Genomic DNA, 27,931 nt, shown 5'->3' with positions numbered 1-27,931 from the left:
TTCATGATTCAATGCTTTAGTAACCATTCCTGTCGCTGTCACAAAGTATCCAATCATTAAAACCAACGCAAAAATTCATTTCATTCCTCTTTATTGTTTAGAGTATCAAATTTCACAAATAAAAGGGACATTAGTTGTGGCTCCTTCTCCGCCAGTAGCTCCTATTGCATTCATTACGAATGCTAATGCCGTAGGTGAACTAATTTCTGTATAAGTTGGGCCTAGGTAAGGAAGAGGGTCGCCATTGTCAGTTAACCATGGCGAGGAAACGGAACTTCTCGATCCCTGAATCCACATGCCAATGAACGAATTTTGTACTGAAAGAAATGAAAAAAAATATTGATTATATATATCTGGTCGTGACATGATATATATCCTTAAAGAGAAGAACTTTATATAAAGTTGTAGAAAATTGATTCAATTTTTAAATCTAAAATTATATAGCTTCTTTCTTTATAAAACCATCATGTAATGCTCAATGAATTAAGATAGTTCTACGCAAAAGGGATTTAAAGAAATACCCTAGAAATAATAACAAAAAACCAAGAAACAAATAATTTAACACAAACTTTAAAAAAAAAAACCAAAAACAAAATAAACATCTTAACGAGTGTTTGTACGTGTGGAAGTACACAATTAACCTATTTTAAAATATTAAACCTAAAAATAAATCGTTCACCATTTCGTTGAATGAATATGGTCAAAAGGTTAATTCAGGCTGCATATCAAGCTGTTTAGTAAAGTTGAATGAACATGTGCCATCTTTGAGATAAGTACCTAATTCCGATTGCAAAAATAATCTGATTTCTAAGACGAGTTAATAGATACATGTTTACATCTACCAAGCATGATTACCTCGATTTCTAACGCAAATTGATTGTAATTCATAGCTCTGTGTAAATTGACAAGATCAACTGAAATCTACAAGCCCTTTTCATCGATTTGTTGAAACAATCTTTTGTGCAGTGTCGCCACCTTCTTACCCCGCATGGATCACCAAAGAAAGCATTTACTTACAATTTACATCCACTGTGGGGGTTTTTTCTTCGTGCCTTAAATTCATACAGTTCTGACTGAACGGGCTGAAATATACGCGGTCCGGTGAAACAAAGGGCTCGAGTGTGCGTGACATTACGCATTTCTTTAATTTAAAATGCAATTGTTTGATAAGGTAATGTTAGAGTAGCTATAACAAATAATTTATACATTGATCGTTGATATTTTCTTTGTAAATTTTGTGTTTATTTCCAGAAAAACTAGCTACATTGATATATTGATATATATATATATATATATATATATATATATATATATATATATATATATATATATATATATATATATATATATATATATATATATATACTGTGGAATCATTAGATTTCGTGGTGGCTCAATTTTCGTGGATTTCGTGGGTACTTCTCATCCACGAATTAACATCCTCCACGAATGATATATAAGGGTTATAAAGTCATGTTTCGTTTTGTAGGTATAAGAAAAAACACGAAATTACGTCCCCACGAACCTATAAAATTTCAGCAGTCCACGAAAATTGGCCCCCACGAAAATTAATGATTCCACAGTATTACATCCTTTTTTCAAGGAATGGACGTATTGATTGTAAAAGTAAACAAAACCCACTAAATTACTGATAATGTACAAAAGTACGTCAGCTAAAAGAAACAACATACTCGTCTTTAAGGGGGATGTGTGGCCATTTTGTACATTTGTGCATGCTTTTCGAACGAAATGACATGTAGGACTTCATATTTATTGCTTTTATATCTTTTGGCAACATTTTTGACCAGTTTCAGGCAGAAACAAGCCAGTTCAAGAAATGTCTACACTCTGATCCTCAATTGTACAAAATGGCCGAACATTCCCCTTAATGGGAGTTTGAGTCTGACATCATCATGACCACTCCGTGCAGTCCGTGATTTTTCTTAGGCTGCTTAAGGTTTCGGCCAATCATTTAACGGGGCGTGTAGATTTCAGTCCTGTCGGTTTATACACAGCTATGAATTGCAATTAATTTCCGTAAGAAAGAGAGGAAATCTTACTTGGTATATAACATGGTACTTGCACGTAACTGACTTATGTAGATTATGTTTTTTTCTCTACAATATTTGCTATGTTTTATTCCAAGCTTGTGTGAATAACCAAAGAATCATTTTTGTTAAGTAAATGTTTACCAACGAAGGATTTCACTCTCTCATACTCGGCTTCAGAGTTCATTAACAGGAGCCGTCCTCCATCATTAGCACACTGTTGTCTGGCGTCAGTATTGGTCTTAGGTTCAGTATACAGACGATAGCATCCCAACACGGGGTCAGCCGTATACCCCGGTGCCGTGCAAGACTCTGAGGATTCTGAAACTATTGCATTGAGGCAAATGCATAATTTGTTCTTAAAAATGTAGATCAGTAGAAAAAATTAAAAAGTAGCAGAGTAGCCTTTTATCTTCAAATAACTTCGGAGAATACTCTCTCCCTCTCTTCTCTCTCTCTGACCGTATCTCTCTCTCTGACCGTATCTCTCTCTCTCTCTCTCTCTCTCTCTCTCTCTCTCTCTCTCTGGACAACTGAAGTCTAATGAATGAAAGAATAAAATAACAAAATCAAAAATAGAGAGGAAGATTAATAAAAAAGAAACATGGAGAAACTAACATGAGTTTTAATCTTTTTAAGATTTTTTTTTACTTTCAGCCAGCTAATATTTTCATTTAACCCATTACCTTTTCTTGGAAAGTTCAAAACAAGAACGACAGTCGTCAATGTTGCCAACTCTAGTGGACTAAAGATGTAGTCTCCATCTAAATGAAAAAAATGTAATCGAATTTTATAGTAAGCATTTCTACATTCCTATGTACAATTGAATTGATATTTTGAAATGCGCGAAATCGCAAGAAGCGGTCGGTCCTGGACTTAAAAAAATATTTCTAGCATTTGCAAACTACATAAAATGCAATATAGAAGAGGTGCTCTATAGCAACTTACTTTGAAAAAAATATGCACTTTGAAAAAATTATTCAAAATGCGTTAAAGGATGACTGCATTTAAGGACATGCGATATTTGCGAGAAAATAAACTTTTATAACAAACATTTTTCTTTCAATTGCAGATATGGTCAACATCCAAAATGCAACTTTACGCAATTGCGTTAGATAAATGTATGTTGTTAACATGTTCAAATTTGCTTTCATAGGCAAGGGTCATCAAAATTTCAAGAATAAGATATTGAGGACTCCTACTTTTATACTGACCTCATACATAGTCAGCGCATGCCTGTGTATTGCTTTCCCTTTAACAGTTCCTGTATATTTGTATTATCTAAGTTAAATATGTCAACGGTAGACTAATAAACAAACATGCTCTCATTGTTTAAATGAGAAAAAACTGATTCTCCTTACTTTTGCTTTCTCTGTTGTAACCAAGGGTTGATACATGTTGAATATTATAATTTACCACGTGATTTTTCACCTCAGGTAACTTTGTGAATACAGAATTCTATCACATGAGGTTTAAGATAGTATGTTATGTATTAGCTTGAACAATGTTTTCGAACACGTTGAGTTGCCAAGCATTGACTTAAGGTAGCAAGGGACAGTTTCGAATAAAGTACCCGTCAATATTTTTGTAAAATTGAGAGTTGCTGTACTTGAAGGCTTATGAGTGTTGCTAAAATTCATGAAATGATTTTTAATGATTATCATTAGTTAGAGGGGTGTCTCTTGTTGAAATTGATATGCAATATGTAGGTCCCTTATGTTAGGTACATGAGAATCAGAAGTAAAATGCGAAATCTGCGGCTATGACTGTTGTGCTGACTTTACACAGTGAAATTGCAAGTTACAGACGGGAGGTAAAATAACACGAAAAGTAGGTAAATGGGACATTGAAAACTATACACCGGTAAGTTTGTGACATGTGATAGTGCAACATGCACGCGGTACGGAAGGTCAACCCTCTGCAGGGAATTAGCTGGAGGAGGTCTAAAAAGCTGAAAAATCATGAAAAATTAGCAAAATATGAAAGAGTCAAAATTTCATAAAAACCAGTATGTAGAGAATTTTCCAGGTTTTGATTAGTAATTTTCTTCAGAAATTGGTGATTGGCCTTATAAAGAGTGAATTAAGGTATTTGTGCTGAATGGGAACTGAGGAAATTCTAGTTACAGAGTTCCGAAGACATGCATCTCTTGGCTACAATGAATTGTATCAAAAAAACTGTCCCCTGCCACCTAACGTCTCCTGTACTTAAATGGACGTGGTCTTATACCATTCTAAATAGTATACTTGTTCCATATAGTCAGCACCACCTTACATGTGTTGGAAATTTATCTATTTGTATTCCAAAATTTTTCATTTGTAGTGTATCCAAATAAAGCATTTTATTGGTTAAATATGATCCTTTATGGATCTGGGTTAGTGAACGCTAATGTTGTCTGAAATTTGTTTTAGTCTTTATGACGGGTTAATAAGATACTTAGATACCTACATACATTTTTCAGTAGACCAATTGTAAAATCGAAGTTTGGGGTGATTAGCCTTATCTTATTAAATATTGTTCAGCATGAAACCGTCTGAACAGCAGCTTTCGATTTTGTCAACAATCTGAAACGTGCTAGGGTGTACCCATGTATCGGTAAAAACATGTTCAACTATAGATAAATATTCCTTTAAAAACCTGCAGTGCAATAATTCCACTGCATGTGTTACCAAAATGTTTATATAATGGTCGTTGTGAAATGTTACCTAAAAGTAAGGATGTCAACGAGTACTCGAGTATCGCTCTGTCACGACGACCATCGACTAAAATTTTCTTAGTCGATTTCTCGTTTTAAAGTAAAGAAAGAAAGTCAACACATTTTTTTGTTATAACCCGGCAGCTATTGGACTTCAAATAAAAAAAAGTTTTCTTTTCTCGGCTTTTTTAATCACGTTACACTCTGTTGAATCGAACGGGTGTCCCTGGTACATATTTAAGAGGTTACAAATTGTTTAATTTGTTGTTCAAATTATTGTTTTGAATAGAAGTACTTATGCAAAACATGTACTTAAAAGATCAATTTGTGGTTCTACTATACAGTTACATGTATTGATTGGATTAGATGTTTGTAATAATCAAAAATTAATCATATTAACTCACGGCATGTGTTTTTATAAAGTCATTAACTTAAATTGTTCATTTGGCACGGCACGGCACGGGACACTGACTTAACATGAAACAGGTCATATTTGATTTGCCTAAGGTGATATGGAACTGAATTATGTGTAAGCGTCACAAGAAAAGGGAAAAGCTTAGACATATCTAACGGATATCTACTAGATATAATACTTTTCAATTTATTTGAAATCAAATACATCTACATGTATAATGCATATTATCATAATTTTTTACATGTTTAATATGGTTAAGATACGATGTATGTGAAATTAGAATGAGGACACACAGTTTCATATAAATGAACGAGTACTCGACTAGCGCTCAACTAAATGCTCCGACTAATAGACTAAGCCAACCGAGTAAAATTTAAATCCCTACTTGAAAAGCATGTTTTAGTATGATATAATTATAGTCAGTTTTTACATATATTGGTACCTAAATATGTTAAAAAAATATTGTATGTTTTTCCTAGAATATTGTGTTTGCGTCAATCATGCCTTCTGTCATTTCCATACAGAATTTCCTCCACACAAACATGTAGTTTTGATACATGCATATGTATCTCTTTTAAACTGTTTACTTTGTGTGTTATTTATCTATGAACGATAAGAGTGTTTATGAATCAAGGGTCTGCATTTGTTATGTAAATATAACATTATACAATTGAGATTATGAGAGAGATATAGATTCTGTGTGTGTGTGTGTGTGTGTGTGTGTGTGTGTGTGTGTGTGTGTGTGTGTGTGTGTGTGTGTGTGTGTGTGTGTGTGTGTGAGAGAGAGACAGAGAGAGACAGAGAGAGACAGAGACTGTAATTACAGTGTACACGTAATTGTTATTGAAGAGAGAGAGAGAGAAAGAGAGAGAGAGAGGGACTGTTGGAAAATATAGTTATATGTCATTTCCCACTCAATGAGTTGTTATGGCTTTTACCATGGTAATGTTTGACCCATGTCTCAAATACGGCATATGACCATAAAAAAGTGTAATCTGGGACACACCCTTTTGTTTTGATGATGACAGCATGATAGTGTATCTTTTTTCTTCTAATCTACAGGTTTCTGAAGATCAGAAATATAGAAATATTGTCAATTTGATATTGCTTATGACCTAATCAAGTCTGCTGAAGCCCAGAAGGCACTTTTTTGTCTTGTAATAAACTTACAACTCCTCCTCTTATGTAGATATATTTGGTTTAAGCTGATTGAAAGCCAAGCAAGGTCATCTAAATAGCGACAATGTCTTGTGTAAAAGGGAAAGGTTTGTATGGACATCTTATTGCAACACTGCATTATTATCGGTATTTGAAGTGGTGGGAACCTCTGAACGGATTACTAAATGTTTGAAAATACTATAAACTTAACTGAATGTCTTTTTCATTCTCTGAGAGAATTGGATTTGCAGAAATCCCACGAATTTCTTATACTGGAAATATGTTTTTCAGATTAGTTTTTGTTATTGACGCAATCTTATTTTTGTTGTACATAGAATGTTGATAGTTGCAACTCATACAGACATTCATTTGTCACATATTAAAGGTTTATGACTTTGATCTTTGTTCAATATATAATATCTTTTTGTCCACTGGAAATCTAAAAATCTTTGAAGCTACACTGGTTGGTAACAAAAACAGATGGTTTCTGGTGATTCTGTTTTAACTATTTGATTCATTAAATTTTTCATGTGTGTGCAGACTTGATTGACCGGGTGTCCTAATTTTGTCAAATAAGTGATATTGCTTTAAAAAGTATATAACTTGTGACATTGATACTGGTATATTAGTACATATTTCATTTGTAAAATCATTTGAAAAGTTTATAGTGTTTTTATGGCTTTTAAAATTACTGAAAGTACATGCACATGATGCAACTATCTTTTGACATTGTATGTATTATAAAAAGACAAAGAAACTGTAAGCTGGGTTTTAAATTAATGGCAAAATGATGTAATACATGTATGTACAATAAAAGAAAAAAGTACATTGTCATTATCACTTCATAGCACATTCTTGAAATAACTGCATTGAATATATATATATGTATTTGATGAGTGCTTAATGTTTGCAAAAATTAATTCTCTTAACGCTTTATGTTTATTCTATTTTAGTTACCAGACCATGACATTACGTATATTTCCTGAGTGGAATGCATGAGAATTAGAATGGAACCTTATTCTGCATTTTTACCAACTCACACCATCTTTTCAAGATGCATGGAACCAACCACAGAAGAATTTGTTCTATACAAATCATTCATAACATTCTAATCTATGTCACATAAAAAAGGTGTTGGAACTTTGTATGATACTGGATGAATTGTTTCAACAATAAGTGTTCACATAATAAATATCAGCAAACATTTTATTGAGTGCACTTATTTTGTATTTTTCCTATTCATCTAACACATGTTTTTATATAACATAATAGTATTTATATACATGTAACATTTTGGGAAACAGCCAGCTTTATTTAATTGAAATTTAGCATTTCTATTTTATACCAGTTTTTTAATATACTTTTTGTATACAAACAGAACATTAATTCTCAGTTATAAAGGAAAATTGACATGATATAATATTAATATTAGTTTTTGATGGCTAAAACTGAATAATTGTCTGTCAATTTCTTCTGTTCAAGAACAAGACCTATACATTTAACTGACAATAATATATATATATATATATATATATATATATATATATATATATATATATATATATATATATATATATATATATATATATATATATATATATATATATCGCATAGCCCCCTAACTCCGTCACTACCCTAACTCCGTCACTTTCGGGAAACCCCTCGCCGTTTGAAATCAAGTGCGATTATGACGTCAGTTTTTGCATGTCAATAATTTTCAATCAAATGAAAACAATTTACAACGGTTAAATTTAAGAATGTGTATAATCATAACAAAATTACACCTTGCACATTTTATGCAACAATAATTGCGTGAAATTAGCTAACACCTTTTCACGGGTGTATCATGGAGTAAAATTTCAATGAACTATAATTCAAGACATTTTGTATGAAACTTCAAATTCACATTGCTTTATTTGTTTTCAATTTGCTATAATATCTTTATCGCATTTTGTCTTTCAAAACATTAATCAAAAAACATTTGTTTACGTAAGGCGTAATTGCTTAATCGTTTTTAATTAACTCTTAACTTTGTTGACTTGATATAATTGACTCAATCAATTTGAAGTTTTACTCCGTGTCATCTGTCACTTATGCTTATAGTGCTAATTACTATTGTTAACTATTCTTATTTATATCATTTGTTCATTATTATCATCAGAGAGAGAAGAATTAGGCTTCATTGTTCATGCCGTAATTTTTTAATTATACAGGGATACAGATATATACGGTATGTCGGTATTTATATACATTTATTAGAAATGTAATTAATAAATAAAATAATCATTAATATATTCATAATTGATATGATATATTTCATATATGTAAGGACAGAAATCAAAAAGCATCCATACATTCTGAGAGGTCATTGTGATTTTTGTTACAAGGGCCCATTTTTTTTATTCTGGCGATCATTTCACTTTGATGAAATGATATACAATTTAAATTGTATACACTGATTTTACTTATAATAACTTGGTCTAGATACAAATTGAGTTAATGTGTCTTCATTCCCTGGCGTATCATAGATCATGTGGGTGACGGAGTTAGGTTCATAAGTTATGATAGCACGTGTGATAAACGTCGTATTCAGATGGCTTATTTGAATAATAATAAAAATATTTTTGCTAATAATTTAATTGCCTGACGTCATGACGTCAGGCATATCTAAGGTTTAAAAGTTGCAATCTCCGAAACAGTGCAGACAATGGGACAAGCAATATCATGATATTTCACAAAAAAGATTAACCGATGCATGTTTAAGATGTCAGCATTTACATTCACAATTGATGAAAATGTTATATGGCATGTAATAACAACAGCGAGCAAGAGTTTTCAAGTAAAAGGGACGTTCACCATGCAGTACACGTGTGTAATCCTGATTTAAAAATAGATCAGCATTCCATATTTGAATGGTGAAAACGGGGAAGGGGGGGGGGGGTCATCGCAACAAGTTGTAACATATTGTCTATTACGGTACAATGTAAGTAATAATTGGCGTTGGATTATCATTATTACAAGAGAGTCATCAGTTTAGGTTAAAACAAATATATATTTATACAAATGGAGGAACTAAATCGCCAAAGCGGGGTGTGACCCGATTTTCGTTCAGTTGGGCGATTTCATTAATCTTGAAAAGGGATCATAACTCGCATGTCTTACTAAACGTACATTACTATATTTAACAATTACTAATCAAATGTGTTTCTTAATTCGAAAGATTTCTTCCAAAACATCCGAAAAAAGTATAATATACATGTATATAGCTGTTACAAAACAAATGTCAAAAATTCATCTGACCCCCTCCCCATGGCTCTCGGTAATAGCAGGATTTCGCGCCATAATGTCTCATTCATAGTTTTTGCGCGCGAGTTGACGAGTTCGTTAATTGGGATCATGCGAATACCCCAGAGCACACCATGTGTTTACATCACAGGCACGTAGCATCGCAGGAGTTGGGGTGTGGGAGGCTGCTTCCCCCTCCCCACTTTTTTGGCAGCTGGCACTTTTCTTAACTTTATAGGATAAATGGAAATATCATGGATTCGCACCCCCCTCCACTTTTGTAGGAGCATGCAATAAATCAAACTGCAAATAAGGAATTCTAATTGAATTGAAGTTACAGTTAGGGTTTTTTTTCATGAATTTGAGAATTCACCCTTTTTTAATTGCTTGTCAAGATGATTTTGATTAAGCTGCCCACACACATTCAAAATCAAAACGTGTTTGTATACCCTTTCATATTTCATATGGTTGGAAATTTTTAAAAATGCCTTTTAGTTGATTTCGCATCTTAATTAATATAACAAATACATGTACAATTAAAAAAACGACTATTTACTCTCCAGTTTTCAAGCTTACATAAACTTATATGATATGTGTACATTCCTAAAAAAAAAGAATTAATAAAATAAATGAATTTCAATTGATTTACATGTTCTAGATCGAGGAAAAGACTGACATTTCGTCCTTAATTTGCATAAATTTATGATCAGCAGCGAAAATTAAAATTCATTTCTGATAAGATAGCCTAATTGATACATGCATGCTTCTATTGAATAATTTTGTTTAGTCAGGCAAGCTTTTTGGAAAGCTATTACTTGTGAATTATAACGTTTCAGGTTACATTTAGTGATTGCAAATGATAAAAACCGCAAAAAATAATTTACAGAGAAACACGGAATGTTTTCAGCTAATGGTGACGGAGTTTGGGTACTATATATATATATATATATATATATATATATATATATATATATATATATATATATATATATATATATATATATATATACTAGGGATGTAAATGAGTACCCGGTTAACCGGGTACTCGATCGAACGTCCGAGTATCGAATACTAAAATCGGTACTCGGTTACTCGGATATATATTTTTTAATATTTCTAAGTTTATTTAATAATGCATTAAAACATCGTTTTAAAACTGAAAATGTCCATTGCACTTGTACATACAGTAATTAGGATTTCCTATGCCTCTAAATATGCTAAATGACCGTTATCGCCCGTGGCAGTGTTTATATAGTAATTATCGTGACCAAGCATCTGTTACCTAGCTTTTCTCACCTTTGGCTGTCTTCTACCCTTATTTTTGGCTTACTTTAATGATTTGTTTTCATTGAACATCGTTGATATAGTCTATTTTATAAATTAGATAGCCCACAGTAGAGAAATTAAACAGACTTAAAATGCCGCCACCGACTTCAAAGGTCTGGAAATACGAAGTGCTATAATTCTTACAACAGAAACACACTTACGGGGAAACCTCCCATTAGATCATGTGGTTTTTTTTTCTACAAAAGTGACCAAGGTTTTACAGTTATCAATGTACTTGTTCATATTTATTTACACTTTAACCGAGTACCCGGGTACTCGATCGGAAAAACGTCCGAGTAACCGAGTACTAAAAATTGACCGACTTGACATCCCTAATATATACTATACTATATATATATAAATAAAACTTAAATAAATGAAAACACAAAGATCGAGTAAAACATAAGCGCTTTCATTTTCTTCAGATGTTTTACAATACTAACATGGTAACGTTTGTTATGACGTCATAATAGTTTAACGGCGTCTTCAAGTCTCTGAATGACGTCATATTTTCCCGTATTTTTAGATAGGAAATAAGAGACGGAAATGTATATAACAAAGCACTGGAAAAAGTACCAGGACGACTGTATTATTGTTTGGAATTCCGAAGACAACAATCTGTCAGTTTTTAAAAATATATTAAATGAACTTAATCCAGATATCAAATTTACAGCGGACGAAAGCCTGAATAGAATTTCATTTTTAGATATTTTGTTGACCAAACAAGACGAAGTCATTATGACGGATGTATACAACAAACCTACGGATACTCATCAGCATTTACACTTCAACTCATGTCATACACGACATACGAAAAGAGCAATACCGTATAACCTGTCTAGACGAATATGCACAATCGTTAACGACGAGTCTGTCAAAATATAGAGATTACAGGAATTAAAAAAGTATCTTTAAGAAACAAAGTTATCCGGATAAAATTATTAATGATGCTATTGAAAAAACCATGAAATTAGAAAGAAGCTCCTCAATCCCGTTCAAAACAACAATAAAAAATCGAAGATATTGCCACTGGTTACCACCCATAATCCCAGAAATACTAACATCGCCCCGATTGTTCACCATCTAAACGGCGTCTTGAAGACTGATAATTATATACAGTTTTGTTAGTGAATCAAGACTGGTGGAAGTATTCGCTAAAGACGAAGAATAATACTCACCAGTTTCATAACAAGCTCGGTGACTTTAACTTAAGAGATCGACTGAGCACAGTGAAAGTTCAAATGCTAGTAATTATAAAGTCACATATCTTAGATATACCCCATATCTACGCTTGTTTTAAGGTGGCATAGTGTCCATATTGTGACATACTTCCTATCGAATTAAACAAAAAAAATTCAAGTTTAATTTAAGCTGATGCCTACCTTTTTGAAACATTTCAAAACAAATTTTTGGTCACATATTGTAAAATTTTAAAATTCTAAACCGGTGAAAGTATTTTAAAATTGATTACAATGTATTTTTATCCACAATAATATCGACACGTGTCCCATAATACCTTAAAGATGAAAACCGCTCGTTGATAGCCACTGTCCGCCATATTTCTCTTTCATCACTGCTGTCCCTACAACCCTTATATAAGGCACAGCAGTCTATACAGTTCAACGAACTTTGCTGCACACAGGTCTCACCTGTTTGAACGTATATCTCGCCCCGCTGTGTTACTCGGTCGTGATGAAAATATCAAATTTTACGCACTTGTTCAAGCCAGGAGAAAATTTACATCAAAAATCCTTGTCAATTCTTTATTTACAAACAGTTTATGCACATAGAATAGGAAATAAATGCATAAAATCGAAAGACCACGGAAGGAATACTACACTCAGGCCACGAGTTTCAGGTGTGCAATCGGATGTAACGAAATCGAAGGGTTTATATACCAGGTACCGTGGTGACCATGATTATTAGCGAGCGGTGTTCAGCTCTAATTAAAGCCTCTAAAGCGAAATCTCTTTAAACACCCATGCGAATGTTTTGTCATTTAAATTTTAGACCACGTGGTTTTATTTGACCTTTACAGTCCCTGTCTCGAGTTTATAGTCTATTTCATAGAATATAGGTACATGTACTTGTAATCAAATATAAAATCTAGACGTTTATTGGTTTTAAACTTTATTCATTATTTGGTGGATAAAATGAGTTCTAGAAACAAATGTTAGAATAGAAATAATAAGGTTATTTCTGCTGTTGCACGATTAATATGTTTAGTAGCGATTTCCCTAAGGATTAATTTTCGACCGGCGCCTGACTTAGTAATACATGTAACATTGACAGTGAAAAAGCATTTACTATTTTATGCAGAATTTTCTTTGAAAATGACTCTATATTCTACGGTTTTATACAAAACAGACACCCATTCTTTTTAAAGACAAAACATGGTATTGCACACCTTAAGCATTAAACATTGCTATGATTTTATTAACCAATCCAATGTTTACATTTTCAACCACGTGAAGAGTGGTTGAACACGAACGATAACTCTGTTCTGAATATCATAGTTTAATTCTAAATAACTGTTAGATGATAAAATAAGACATACATCTTAATAGATGTTTTAACATAAATCAAAGTATGGTATATTATGAGAAAACGACTAGTTCTTACGTATTTTGAGAATATTATCCGAACACATATACTTCCTTTCGAAATTTCACAGGAACTGAACAAATCTCGGGGAAGTCTCGTGAATTTTCATTCGAGCACCTCTAGATTTATTACATACCCAGCAACAATAAAGAAAACATTACGAACACATTTGCTGGGGTGTTAGAGGTCTGTGTCTATAGGGGTTGATGGAAGAAGCGGTGCTGATAGAGAAGTGTGGCGGACAATGCCTATTTACTAGCGGTGTTCAGCTTAAATTCATATACTGATGGATTACGGAGATTGTGAACAAAAAATTCAATCTCTAAAATGTGCATGTCGTACTTGTACTTACGAGACGCAGCAAGAGCCGAAGCCACCAACACTCCACTCAGAAGGACACGGTTATTTGTTGTCATGGCAACAGTATTCATCATCATGAATGAAATCAAAGTGGATATCATTACATACTTCATCAGGTCTTTCATCGCTGGATTTGTTAATCTACGAAAACGTACATGGAATTAAGGTACTGCATATTCTTTATTTTACATGAATTTCAATGTAGTAAAAAAAATCTGATCCTCGATTTGTTCCTTGTCCTTGTGTAGCGATGTCCGTGAGCGGATCAAAGGATCTGATTTTATTTAGACTGATTTTCATTTCCGCGGTTTAACCATTTTTAATCAAATTCCAAGGAGATAAAATCGCGATTATCAAACCATTAAAGTTTCCTTTGTTATCATATGTCCGGAAAATAAAAGCGAGGTTTTAATAACCTCGGTAAGTACTTTTTGCGATTTTACGGCGACATTAGTCTTTTGCGTCTAAATAAAAAAGCTACCGTATTCATTTGTATAACGAATCGATTATATGCTTTTTTTTCAAAAGAGCAAATCGATCACGTTAGATAAAACAAAATGAAAATATTCTCATTTGTTCAGCAGGGGTGAAACATAATTGTTTAGCATATGGATGATTTACGATCTTGATATTGTCAGTTATAAAGAAATAATTTACCACCGAAATAATCCACCCCCCCCCCCCCAAAAAAAAAAAAAATCAAAAAACTATAACAAACATCAATTCCATTCTCCATCAGCAACCCTCCTCCAAAATATAACTTAAAAATAAATAAAAATGAATCAAAAACCTGATTATACCCACCATAAATCCTCGTTTGCCACGGGTACATACAGTGACGACGAAGTATCAAGTGACATTGATAAATTGTGTTATAGGTATATGTAAGTCGATTATATTGATATATATATGTACATGTAACATCCCTTAAGGTTTTTCAATAACCCCTTGGTTCGATTATAGGTCAGAGACATGGTATGTTTAAGTACTAGTTACTTCCACAAAGGCTTTTCATTAACCATTAAAGGGTACCTGCAGTGTCTCTTCCCTCTAGCAATCTTTCTCCCGGGAAAGATGGCTATACACATGTAGCAGCCCCCCCCCCCCTCCCGGAAAATGACTACAGGTAACTCTCGATAGCTCGAAGTCCATGGGACCGAGGAAAAACATCAAGGTTTCAAGAGTTCGAGTTTTCAAGAGTTCGAAATTTTCCGGGATTACCGACGGGTTTTAAAATTAGTCTTACCGGATGTTATGATTAAGCCATTTATTGTGATCGGCTTCGGCCGATCACTATTGTGTCCATATGAGGCATCCGGCAAATGCTTCCACGTGCGCACACATTCCGCTTGCATAAGTAGTTCTTATAAAAACTTGAATTTTGGTTTAGTAGTTATATATCATTTTACTCAGTTTTATTTAAATTCATTTACCTTAAGCGATGCAAACATACATAAAATACAGTTCGACCTTTTTATTCAAGAATGCACATTTTGTCTCAAGCGTAAGAATTTCGATCGAAAGATTCATTCAGTAATGTAGTTGACCTCGATGAACTGACCTCAATCATAAGAAGATGCTCCATGAACTGATCTCGATCTATTGATGTTGCACAATAGAAGCTAGGAAGACGGGTTGATTTATAAACAAGATTACGTTATAATGCGACGTCAATAGCAAGTTATGATGGCATTCCATGTTTTTCAGTCGCATTAAATTATTTTAATACAACTCTTTCTTTGTATACGTGTTAATGCTCTTTGAAGAGCCCTACTCAGTATTCTGAAGACGACGAAGAAGAAGAAGATACATTAAAATTTAATAATTACGTTAAAAATATAAAACTAGACAAGGAGTTTACGAACGGATTTCCCCAAATTTATTTCGAAATTAAAATTTGTTGACGTGTTGATAATGATGAAAATATGGTGTACAGATTCAAAATATTCTATATTTTGTAAAAATACCGTACTTTTTAAAATTATTTTACATCAAACTGATCATGTTGATTGCTTCTAGCTATCAATATATCATTATTGCCGATCATTCCTTTAAAAGGAATACTTGTTTAGTGCTAACCTTACGCACGTGCCTAAACAACATTTTCTTTTCAGTAAAATATACAGAATTGGATGTTTTTAAAACTAAATACAAACAACTATTGAATAAATTCATCATAATTATTTATTCTATGCATCATATTAAGACCATATTACTCAGTACTACTGGACTTCGAGAAGATCGACATGTCATATATGAGATAACTGAGTATCACCCATTGTTCCCACTATACGGGTCCTTCCCCAGCTGTAAGAACCTGTTCAGCAATGTTAATAATAATGATAATGATGCTGATAAGCATAATTTTTACAGTTTTTTTTGTATTGTTGTATTGTTTATTGGCTAAATTCAAATGAATTATAAGCTGTTGAAACATATGTACATAATTATAAATATATAATGCTACACTCTATCCAATCAAAATCAAACAGTTCGCTATTGACGTTAAACAATATTCTAAAAAAATATTATTCATACATGTACATTCATAGGAGGAGAGACCCTATAAATCAATAAATCAAATGATTATAATAATGATAATAATGATAATAATAGTAATATTAATAATAATAGTGATAGTAATAATACATCAGTTGGATGTACTAGTTATCCGACATCCCGTTTTTTACCTGCCTCACGCAGAAACATTGCGAGATGGCACAATTGTTTGCGATTATGAATGGCAAGGAGTTGAACTAACTTAAACATTGAAGGACGAGACCAGTAATATTTTTTTAAATACAATACCCGTAGACTTTTATAAAATGGACAGATAAGTATGAAATGGAATTCATCCTCGACTTCACCTAAATTACAATATTTACAGATACGCATCGATCTGACAGTTCCATTATAACGGCCTTGCTCTACCAAAAGCATATGCGATGACAGTCTATATTTTGTTAAAAGGACAACAAGGTTTTCCGGAATATTTTTACTCAAATAAAATTGTAACGAAAAAGTGTCAGGCAGATACTTGTACAATAAACATTTAGAGGATGACTCGAAATTTTTTTATAATTCTAAAATTTGACCATGGCTCAATATTATCGTTTCGTTTCAATTATTTTCTCATTTTCATTGGGTCTCCAAATTATCGTAAAAGGGTTGGTGTTAATAATAGATTGGGTATCGGTATGGTCAATCATCAAACAATTATCACCTTGCAGGACAAGTGTCGCCTGAATAAACAACCCCTGACAGGCATGATACTTAATCATGAAACATTATTATCGCTTTTTGATTGTTATGTTGGTGGCATTATTAATTATGCTTCAGAAATTTGGGGCTCTCATAAAGGTAACAATGTTGAAAAACTGCACCTTGATTTTTGTAAGCAAACCCTGGGTGTGAAAAGGTCTTCATTTAATGCTGCTGTGTATGCAGAGTTAGGTAGAATACCTCTTATTACAAAAAGGTTTTGTTCAATTTTAAAATTTTGGAACGATGTGTTATGTAGTAATAATTGTATTATACAAAAGTGTTACGAAGAAATGTACATTAACTGCGAATTACATGGACATAAAAATTGGGCTTCTGATGTAAAGAAAATTTTAAATGAAATTGGGTTCAATGAAGTTTGGAATAAACAAACAATTGATTCACTAACTCTAAAAGTCATAAATCAACGAATCGTAGACTTGGCTAAACAAGATATTTTTGGTAAAATAGAAAATTCGCAGAAATGTCATTTTTATAAATATTTAGTGGATGGATTTTATCTTCAATATTACCTGAGAAAGTCAGTCCCTGTAAAATTTCAACAGTGTATATCAAAATTAAGATTGTCCTCTCATCGTTTAGCTATCGAAACTGGAAGGTACAATAATACACAAAGAGCCCAAAGGAACTGCTTTTCATGTAAAAATTATGTTGAAGATGAATTCCATTTTATTTTAGTGTGTCCAGTATATATTAAATACCGTCAAAAATACATTAAAAAGTATTTTTATGAGAAACCATCGATGTTCAAGCTGTTGCAATTGTTTAATAACGAAAATTTTAAAGATATGTGTAACCTCGGCAAATACATTTATTATAGTATGAAATTAAGAAACGATATATGTAATTAAGTGTAGATGTTGTTCTTTTTTTTTATCTTTTTCGCCTTTACTTATGTCAATTGTTCATATTTATGTATGTACAATGTAATAGGGGCTCCTGTAAAATACCCACTTCTGTACTTTAATATGTTTAATTTGTAAAATCTGATGAGCTGCAAAGCTTAAAGAAATAAAGAATGAAATGAATGAAATGACACGGGTCCCGCGTCTAACGCCTGGAGCCATTTAAATGACCAAGTAGGTGTTAATTACCGTAGGTATAGCGCTTGGATATACACGGCGACTTCGAGGTATCGAGAGTAAAAAAACTATAGTTTATGAACAACGGGACTGCCTGACTTCGAGAGATCAAGGGTTTCGAGAGATCAAGAGTTCGAGAAATCAAGAGTAAATTTGCTTAGTTATATAGGGGGGAAAATCGGGACCCTAGACTCACTTCGAGCGATCAAGAACTTCGAGCGATCGAAGTTCGAGCCTTTGAGAGTTACCTGTATATAGTAGATCTCCCCCCACGGGGAGCCGGCTATATTTTGGGTTTTCCCCCTTTTTATAGCCAGATTACCCCCACGGAAAATCTCGTATGTAGTAGATCTTTCCCTGTGTTACATTCCGGTCATGTTTATGGTGGACCATTCGTGGCAATAGTTTGACATATCTGTGATGATATTCATTTGATTACTCATAATTAAGGGCAATAAATACATTTATTAATACATGGTATAAAATTCAGGTTTTTTCATACCTGGTAAGAACGTTAACGAAGCCACGTTTTACACTACCCTTTATTTCACCCTTTGTTACTATGTTTTGGAACACCTTTGATAGTTTTACTCAGATTTCGAAATACCGCGGATATTTTTGTTTAAGGAGGCCGATTTGGGTTTTTTGCGGAAAAACTACAATAGCATAACTCTTTATTTTTTAACCATATCTAATTTAAACCAACTCTAGTTTGTTTGCGAAGGTTCATGAAAATCGACCGTCTGGTTCTTTTTAGGGACCATCTCAAAATAGAGGTACATTTACTATAGGAATATATCGGAAACTTTCATTTTCCGCACATCAAAGCAGTTTAAAAAAATACTACAATAGCTTTTTTTCTCAAATTGTTATATATGATTAGCAATATCATTTCCTACCTAAGTATATGTAAAAAACACAAAATTCTACCGTCTGGTTTTTAGTGGGGGCCATCTCAAAATATTAAAATGCACCAAATTTTGCTATATATTTGGATCATCACGAATGATGATTGGTATAATAGATTCATTCCAAAAATGAGTAAAATGTCTTCGAGGATAGCATCATTCTGTATATAAAATGTCAACAGCGTACAATTTTTACTTTTTCTTTTATGTTATTTCTTATAACGTACTCCTACAAAGCTTAATTTTATCATAACGTTATGAAAGTGCAATGGCAATGCTCTCTACCTCACAACGTAAAAATCGTGTTAAAAATAAAAATTTCCTTTACAAATCTAAATATTTTTATCTGTATTTTGTTTATTGTGTTCAATTTTATAAATGATATCGAAAAAAAAATCATAAGAAGTATAAATCAACTGTATTATATTAGAATGCGCAAAAACATGCGCAATGCAAACTAAAGTCGGCCTCCTTAAATCGATGCATTTTTACGGCTTGGATTTTGACGTTATAACATGGACATATATCTTTTTAGAAGACGTCACAATACGTTTGAGCGTCAAAAGTGCGCCAGTTTTGAGATGGGAGAACTTCGATAAAGCTGGATAAAGTTTTTCATATGAAAATATAAACTAGTTGTTTACCAAAAATATGATGAAAACAACAATACTTGGCAAAATATGTATCACATTCGAGTCAACTTTTTACTTCGCTTGATGGGGTTCAAAATCAAATGAAATTTAAATTTTAGATTGTGAAATGTATTTCAAACTAGACAGCTCATTACATTTCATATACTGAGAAAGGTAGGTTGCTCTAATTTTATCAACAGAAAAAATTCTCAGATATAAACCATCACTTGAAACTATATGCACATGTATTACAATTTGTAAATTGATAAGAATACATACAAGAAAATTCCCTAAGAAACATCTACTAAAAAAGGTCCTTTATACGTGGAATTTTAAAGTTTACGTTAAGTTTCGTATACAGCGAAGAATGTCCTACGGTGGTTTAAATCAATTCTTCAAGTTAAATATACAGTTTCATAATGTTTAAAATAGACTACAAAGTTTCTTTAAATTCTATTGAACCATCTCTGAGAAACATTTGAACGTACGCATTATATTTTTTACTAATTTCTTTTTACAAAATTAAAACGTAAAAAAATTGCAATTCGTCAATTTTAAGAGAAATTTAAAGAGAAAGATACTTTAGTTATTTTGAGGATTGAACCCGGGTCACCTAATGAGAAACAGTTCTCATCTCAGTAATCAAGTCATCGGGACAGTCGCTGTGAAGCAGATGAGTGTATATCTTGCAAATCGTGTATTTTATCAGATAATTACCTTAATAAGTTCAATGTATGCCATGATACATATTTTCAATATTCAGCTTTGTCTATCAATAAAAAAAATCGGCAAAACGAAACTTAACCTGTACAGATGAATGCATGCATATACAAACTCGGGGTTAAAAACATTGATTTAAAATCATATTCTTACTGGATTTCCCTAAATATTTTTTTTTTATAAAATTTGAACCAAACACGGGAGGAAGAAACCCTACTGTGGGAGACAAGCTACTATTATTATATAGTAGCTCCACCCCCGGGGGGCTAATATTAGGGAAGACTACTATACAAAACCGGTCAATTTTGGAGATCTGTCATGATGTGAATTTTGAATTTACCGGGTGGCAGTAAATACAAAATTCACTTCATGACAACTAGTAAAATTGAATATTTGTGCTGTTGAGATTTGTGTTGTTGTTTGGTTGTGTGGGGAATTTAGCTCAATAATCCGGACGTTTTGCTCGTTTGATGCAAATGACGTAATTTGTCTTGGTGCACTATCTGCAAAGCTGCAAATAACAAACAAAGTCGGAAAAAGGCTTGTCGATACGTATATTTGTTGAGCTCGCAATGGAATGAATACAAAACAATACAATACATTATATATGACATGACAATTCTTTGCATTGGGACAATAACCAAAAATTGATTACATAACATCATAACTGTTTTGTGTCTTAACTTGGAACATAACATGTTGTATCAATTTATCAAATTGAATTATATAACTTAATATGTTTCATTTCTCATAAGAATGTCAGTATTATGCGACTTGCTACAAAGTACTTATCGAACACCTATTTTTAAAGAAAAAAAAAACATATTTACAAACTATTACACTACAGTTGAGTTCTATAACTAAATTATATCCTTATCATAATAAACAATAAAGTATCTCGATGAAGCGTTAAAGGTTTTCATAAAGAGAACACAAAAATGATTTGCATTATTATTCTTAATAACTAAACAAAAATACATTTATCGTTTCTACAATTTCAAGATCTTAAACTTTGCTCGCAATAGGATTAGTTATAGAACTTTCAGAGTAGCGCGAAATTCAATTATTGTTACATAACATTATACAATATTTCGCTTCATCAAAAATGTATTAAAACTAGAAAACATACTAATGCAAAAGTATGAAAAGAAAATATAGTAAATACTGAAACGTATAAAGGTTATCTTTGATAAATTTCCTTACTGTCATATAAATAATAAGAATAAACATGATTGTAAATTTCACAAATTCTAACCTAAAGTAACACATGGAACATTTAACCTAAATATACATTTTGATCAGAATATCAAATAATATAAACATTTATAACATACCTGCAAATAACAAACAAAGTCGGAATAAGGCTTGTCGATACGTATATTTGTTGAGCTCGCAATGGAATGAGCCAAAAGTTGGGCGCGAGTATAAATATCGAATTCCGACTGACCAGCAGGTATCCAATCAAAACACACTATTTTAGCCATGTGATAAAAAAAACATTTATTACAAAATTTGCCCGAAAGCTTTATTTAATTTTACGTAAGAAATTACACAAATAGGAAGACCGACTTGCCTAAGGCTAAACAGTTTAAAGTATTATCACCTATTTAGCTAATAAAATGGCTGTAATGGATTAAAAATTACTAGATCAAAAGACCATGAAATTGCCAAAATCAGTGTCAAACATGTTTACAGAATCTTCCTTGATATTAAAATAAACCAGTGAAAATAAGCAAAATTAAGAATGAAGAACAAACTTTAAAGTGTTTTGTTGAGTATTTGAATTTGAATAGTAAAGTTATGCTTAAAAGTTTTGAATTTACCGGGTGGCAGTAAATACAAAATTCACATCATGACACTGTCAGATCTATGTGTAAAATCATCATCCTGAAAATTTTAATGCGATCGAATATTAAGTAGTCTTCGATTTACATGTATTTGGGAAAAACCGATTTCACACCTGAACGATTTTTAAATCAAGCTAATTTGGCGCGAGATGAACTGTGACGTCACGGGATCAACGCTGCTACATGAGAAACAAGATTCCCGCATTATCACCGGTGTGAGACCGGTTTGTCCGGTGTGAGACAGCAGTGTGAGATTTTTCTGTCTTACACTGTGTATAACGACGCAGTTTTAAAGCGTAAACAAACGTTGTCTGCTGTAGGGAAATGCAAAATGGTGGGTTGAGACTATCCATTAAGTAATTGTTTTGCTTGATTAATTACAATATATCATATTTTTAATTAAAAAACTGTCGTATACTCTCATTTTGAATTGCACTATTTGAAGCACGTGGAGGGGTAAACTGAAAGTAATCTTTTGATCGTCGTAACAGAAAGTTGTCGAACATCACTTTTTAAGGTAATGCGAGAAAAATAATCATTCAGGCCTTCCGTTTCCAGCGGAAGACCTTTCTATTATTGTGCGGGTTAAGATTATTAAGGTCTTCCGTTTCCAACGGAAGACCTTTCTATTATTGTGCGGGGAAAAAATTAAGATTATTCTTATTTTTCTTTTTTCTTTTTTTTTTCCTAGACGCGAACTTTGAGGCTTCATATCTTGCTCATTTCTGAACGGTTTTTGCTCAAATTTTCAGGGCTAATGTACTTAACAAAACACTGTTTCCAGACAAAGGCTCCGAGACTATGATAGCAGGGAATGGGAATCCAACGAATTTGAATAACAGAGACATTGTAGTTGTGCACATCTGTTTGTGTTTTTAGATTACGTTTTTTATTTAGGAAAAGGTAGGGGGTCAAAAAACAGGATTCAAAAAAGTGCAAAAATTTAGACATGTTTTCCTATTTATCTTTTAAACGAAAAACATTTTGTTAAGACATGTAGAATAAAAGTTGTGCAAAATATCAAGGGCTTTCATTTGACACCAATAAAAAGGGGCTGGCCCCTTACATTAAGGGCCAATGGCCCCTAAAAAATTTTGCTTAATAACTCAAAAACGGTTAGGATTTTGATATGGCTGTCGTTGGAAAAGTTGTTTGTTGGGATCTCATGAAGGTCGTTTCAATGTTATTTTGTAAGTGATTTGTGTAGTATGAGTGTAAAAAGCTTTACATGTTAGCATGTACCTGTTTTTATTTGACAAGTTAACGAAAGACTTTGTGCGTACAACTGGCATGAAGTTACCGCAGAAAGTATGCTGGTTTATACAGGAGGCATTAATTCATAAGAATTTTTTTTTTTTTTAGAATACATGCTTTTTTTTAGGAGTTTAAGTCATTGTTGTTAAGTTCTTATAGTGCACAATCCTTAAAAACGGGAATTGGAAAACAAAACATTCTTTTTCTTTTCTAGTAAAACACAAAATATGGAATGAAAAAATATATGCATTACCTTTTTGTTATAAACACCATGCATTCAAAATCTACCTTGAATCAGAGCTGTGTGTGTAGCATTACGTAAGCTCTCCCTCGCCCGCGGCCGAGAAAATCGGTCACCGTGGTCGCGGCTGGACTACATAGCGGTCAGTGGTTATCTAATACACGAGAGTTGCGTTTCTCATGTACGAGTTTATTTTGCCGCGAACTCAAAAATTGTTTTAGTTTTGATTACACATAATTTTTTTGGATTAAACGATTGGGTGTCAATTAAGAAATCGTTCAGTTATGTAATAAAAGCAATGTCAATCTCAATCTAAAGCAATAATAAACATAGATCAATTATGGGTTTTTAGTTTAAAATAAAGAACTTCTATTTGATAGAGTAAGGTCATTATACTGCAAACTTTTCAAATCTTCCTGGGTTCTGAGCTGTGCGTGTCTGTGCGTTGTACTTTTGCGTAATCTATCCTTCGCCCACGGCTAAGGAGATCAGCCACGGCTGCACTACCTAGCGGTAAGCGGTTATCTAATACACAAGATTCGCACACCGCGACGTACACTTGCATCCATATGAACGTATTTGAGGTAATATAGCCGTAAATACAAGAACTGTTTTAATTTTATGTTATAAAAGTTTGTCCATCTTGTATTTTTGAGTGTAAATGAATATTTACGAACGATATTTCTCCAAATCGGAAACATCGTCAGACATAAATTAATGGTTGGTTTGTTTATCTAAAATATTCTAAAAACTATACAATTGATGTTTGAAATCAACACCCCCCCCCCCCCCAAAACAAAAATAAACCATCTCTCGCACATGGCTGAGGAGATCCGGCGCTAGTTGACAAGTTATCCGCGGTCGGTTCGTGTTCATCTACATGTACCTTATCACGCGTTCATGTTTCATATTTTGCACGGACACAACTATATTTTATTAGATTTTCAACTATTATATTGGTTTAAGATGAAAAGGTATTTTTTTTTACTTGTACCTTTGATTAAGCATTGATTTATACGATAGCGTACAAGGTAGTTTAAAAATCAAATCAAATTATAATCAAAGTTCCATGGGCTGATTCTCCGAACGCCTACTGTCCAATTATCATTATACAATTATACTGGACAATTATGAGGCCTTCTAAAGGGGCACAGGTAGACTTTACCTGTGATTCCTTGAATGAAAAATAATATAACAGTCTGTCATTTTTGAATGTCGTTATAATTAAAATTGTTGCATAAATAAAAAGAAAACATTGACTCAATTTTAATATATTTATTTTAATTATTTGCACTACATATAATTTAAAAAAATTAAAAAAATGTTTTAAAATTGCATACCATTTTATATACAATTGTCCTTTTTTGGACACATAGCACTGTTTTAAAACACTCATAAATACATGGTTGTCTAAAACATTAATAACAATTCATAAAGTTTTAAAAGTATAATTCATACCAGTATATATACAATATTTACAAAGTAATTTGGGCACGGAGTCTGTCTTAATGTCCTTTCACTTTCACTGTCACTATGTCAATGTCCTAAATGAAGAAGTTCCGATGCTGAATCTGCGTAGGTCATAAGGTCGATGATCCCGTCTTGGTATCGCTCCTTCAGGGTCTGCAGTCTCCTCTTGATGGTCGCATACTTCTTTGTCGGTTGATGAATGGTTCCTCCTGCTTGTTTCTGGATTTGAAGAATTTCTTTGCTGTTCTGGATGTCCTTGAATATCTTGATGACAGTGTAGATGTTTGGGTGTGCGTGTAGGGCCATCCTCTTCAGCTTCCCATGCCATGCTTCTAAGTTGTTATTGGTCCGTGGTCCATTGGTTCCGAAGTGATTCCAAATAAGTCTGTCACCATTCACCCACTGTTCTGGCAGCAAGGTCTTGAAGGTAGTCTGTTGTCGCAATCGCAAGTATCCTGTTGTTCTGGAAGATGTCATCTAGAAGAAGGAATTGTTGACCCGTCTCTGTCTCTGTCCATTTCCCCTCCAGTCTGATGTCTGCTGTAGTCTTTGGAAGTGGTGGTGTCTGTTTCCTGCGGGCTCTGTAGAGTGATGACCTGGCGGTGTTGAAAGTCGGCAGCCTCTCAATGAGCTCTCTGCTGGTGTCGTCCCATTCGTTGTCTCGGAGTTTGTTGAGTTCTTCGCTGAAAATGGAGGGGATGGGCCTAACTTCATCTGTACATCTTCTGGAGATGGCTGTCATAATTTGTTTGGCGACAACTTCAGTGTTGTCCGCTGCATGGGTGTGTTGCTGTCGTCCAAAACCTGTGGGGATGTCGTTCTCTGTTGAGATACTGGCGGAACATCCAGATTTAGTGCACCTCCAGAAGATCTTGTTGTCCGTCCTTCGATTTAACCGGTAAATGTAGCCATTGAATGTGAGATTATGTCCCCCTCTTCTGTTGGTGATGAACTTAACGTTCATCTGTGCATTTGCCATTGTGAGTTAAAAGTGATGATGTCTGGATTCTTTCCTTATATTTATACAATTCTGCAGCTTGTGTTCATTTATTTACAACTTGGATGAGTTCAGTTTAACATTATTTATTTACAGCTTGGATGAGTTCAGTTTAACATCATTTATTTACAGCTTGGATGAGTTCAGTTCAACATCATTTATTTACAGCTTGGATGAGTTCAGTTTCACATCATTTATTTACAGCTTGGATGAGTTCAGTTTAACTTCATATATTTACAGCTTGGATGAGTTCAGTTTAACATCATTTATTTACAGCTTGGATGAGTTCAGTTCAACATCTTTACAGTAATTGATTTTAAAACTAATATTTTAAAAAATATCAAAGTGATTTTTTTTTACCATAATGATGTTCAATTACTTGGTTTTATGACTTTATTGAAGCTTATGTCGTTCGTTTATTCACAGCTTGGACAAATTTGTTGAAGAAAGTGATTTTTTATCATAATTTTATCTCAGTCATAATTTAGATTTTCATCCTTTAAAATCTCTGATTTTAATTTATACCTTAAGATATAATGTTTTATTTTGTTAAGATGTAAATTTAAAAATGAAGAAAGATATTTATTTATTTTTTTAAATAATATTTAATGATTATTTTATTTCACTGAAACATTTAGGTTATATAGCTCTATTTATTGCATCCTTTTATTTATTTTTTTTGAATTAAATATAAGATAATGTCGTCTACCTGTACCCCAAAGTATATACAGGTAAAGTCTACCTGTGCCCCAAAGTATATACAGGTAAAGTCTACCTGTGTCCCCTTAGAGGGCCCCATAATTGCCTTGACCAATTATTATTTTTAATTGAGGAGTAGGCGTTCGGAGAACACACCGTTCCATGTTACATGTTTGCGGTAGGTGCTAGCACGATAAAAGAATGTCCTGAATTGAGGCATTCGATGATTATTTTAAAGAATATTCACATGAGTTTTAAACAACCTTAGATAAGATTCTATCGGTCACATATTGATCACTTCTGTAGTTTTTCTACATGGTTGTCCGTTTCATTGTGGAAGCGAACTCATTGCTACGTCCCCTCCCCCCCCCTTCCGCCCCGCTGACAGGTGCTCGCACTGGATTTTTTTTTTTAATTGGTGAAAAGATATCCAGATCTGTCGAAAATCATTTTTGGTGACTTCTACTTACACATGTATGTGTAAAATTTTGTTTCAATTTCCCACCTGTTTGTTTATTCGGTCAGTCTCTGTCAATTCAATCGCCACGTGCGACCGAGCATCTTGTGTCGCTTCAGCGCCCACAGCTCAGAACATATATAGCCCCAGATCATCAATTGTTATGTAATTGAGTAACATTTGGAAGGGTGCTTTTACTACATAAAATAATGAAATTATCCAGAAAAAAGTTACCGTTACGGTAACTCAATAGTCAATACCTAAAATAAAATCCGTATGATTACAAACTGTAATCGGTTTTTCAGCATTCGGCTGGATTTGATTTTTCTTCTAACATAAGTACTTTTATTGGTTTCAGAGAATACGATGTAAAAATACAAACAGTAAATAAACCTCATATTATTAACATCGATAATTTGAAAAATATTTAAAATTAAATTAGTCACATTCG

General features: G+C 33.1%; 1 protein-coding gene across 3 annotated transcripts; it reads right to left on the bottom strand.

The window, feature by feature from the left end:
• Positions 1-74: 74 nt before the first annotated feature.
• Positions 75-21,967, bottom strand: LOC117683477 (uncharacterized). 3 transcript variants are annotated; one of them, XM_066073976.1, is made up of 5 exons: positions 21,850-21,967; positions 13,884-14,032; positions 2,735-2,812; positions 2,193-2,375; positions 75-317 (listed from the first exon to the last, which is right to left on the bottom strand). In XM_066073976.1, exons 2-5 carry the CDS (start codon positions 14,014-14,016, stop codon positions 106-108), a joined length of 606 nt encoding a protein of 201 aa, XP_065930048.1. In that variant the 5' UTR covers positions 14,017-14,032; positions 21,850-21,967; the 3' UTR covers positions 75-105. The 3 variants fall into 3 exon arrangements, with proteins under 3 accessions (XP_065930048.1, XP_065930047.1, XP_065930049.1); XM_066073975.1 differs by lacking the exon at positions 21,850-21,967 and adding an exon at positions 14,682-14,728; XM_066073977.1 differs by lacking the exon at positions 21,850-21,967 and adding an exon at positions 14,696-14,725.
• Between the last annotated feature and the right edge of the window lie 5,964 nt (positions 21,968-27,931).

This window comes from Magallana gigas, chromosome 10, assembly GCF_963853765.1.
Source record: "Magallana gigas chromosome 10, xbMagGiga1.1, whole genome shotgun sequence".
NCBI lineage: Eukaryota > Metazoa > Mollusca > Bivalvia > Ostreida > Ostreidae > Magallana > Magallana gigas.
The sequence above is the reverse complement of the archived record's forward strand: the minus strand, read 5'-3'. Positions and strand labels throughout refer to the sequence as shown.

Coding starts and splice junctions, on each gene's coding strand:
- LOC117683477 (XM_066073975.1), bottom strand. Junction 2,813..13,883: donor TTCGGCTCTTGCTGCGTCTC/GTAAGTACAAGT, acceptor TTTTTCATTTAG/ATGGAGACTACATCTTTAGT. Junction 2,376..2,734: donor TTTGAACTTTCCAAGAAAAG/GTAATGGGTTAA, acceptor TCAATGCAATAG/TTTCAGAATCCTCAGAGTCT.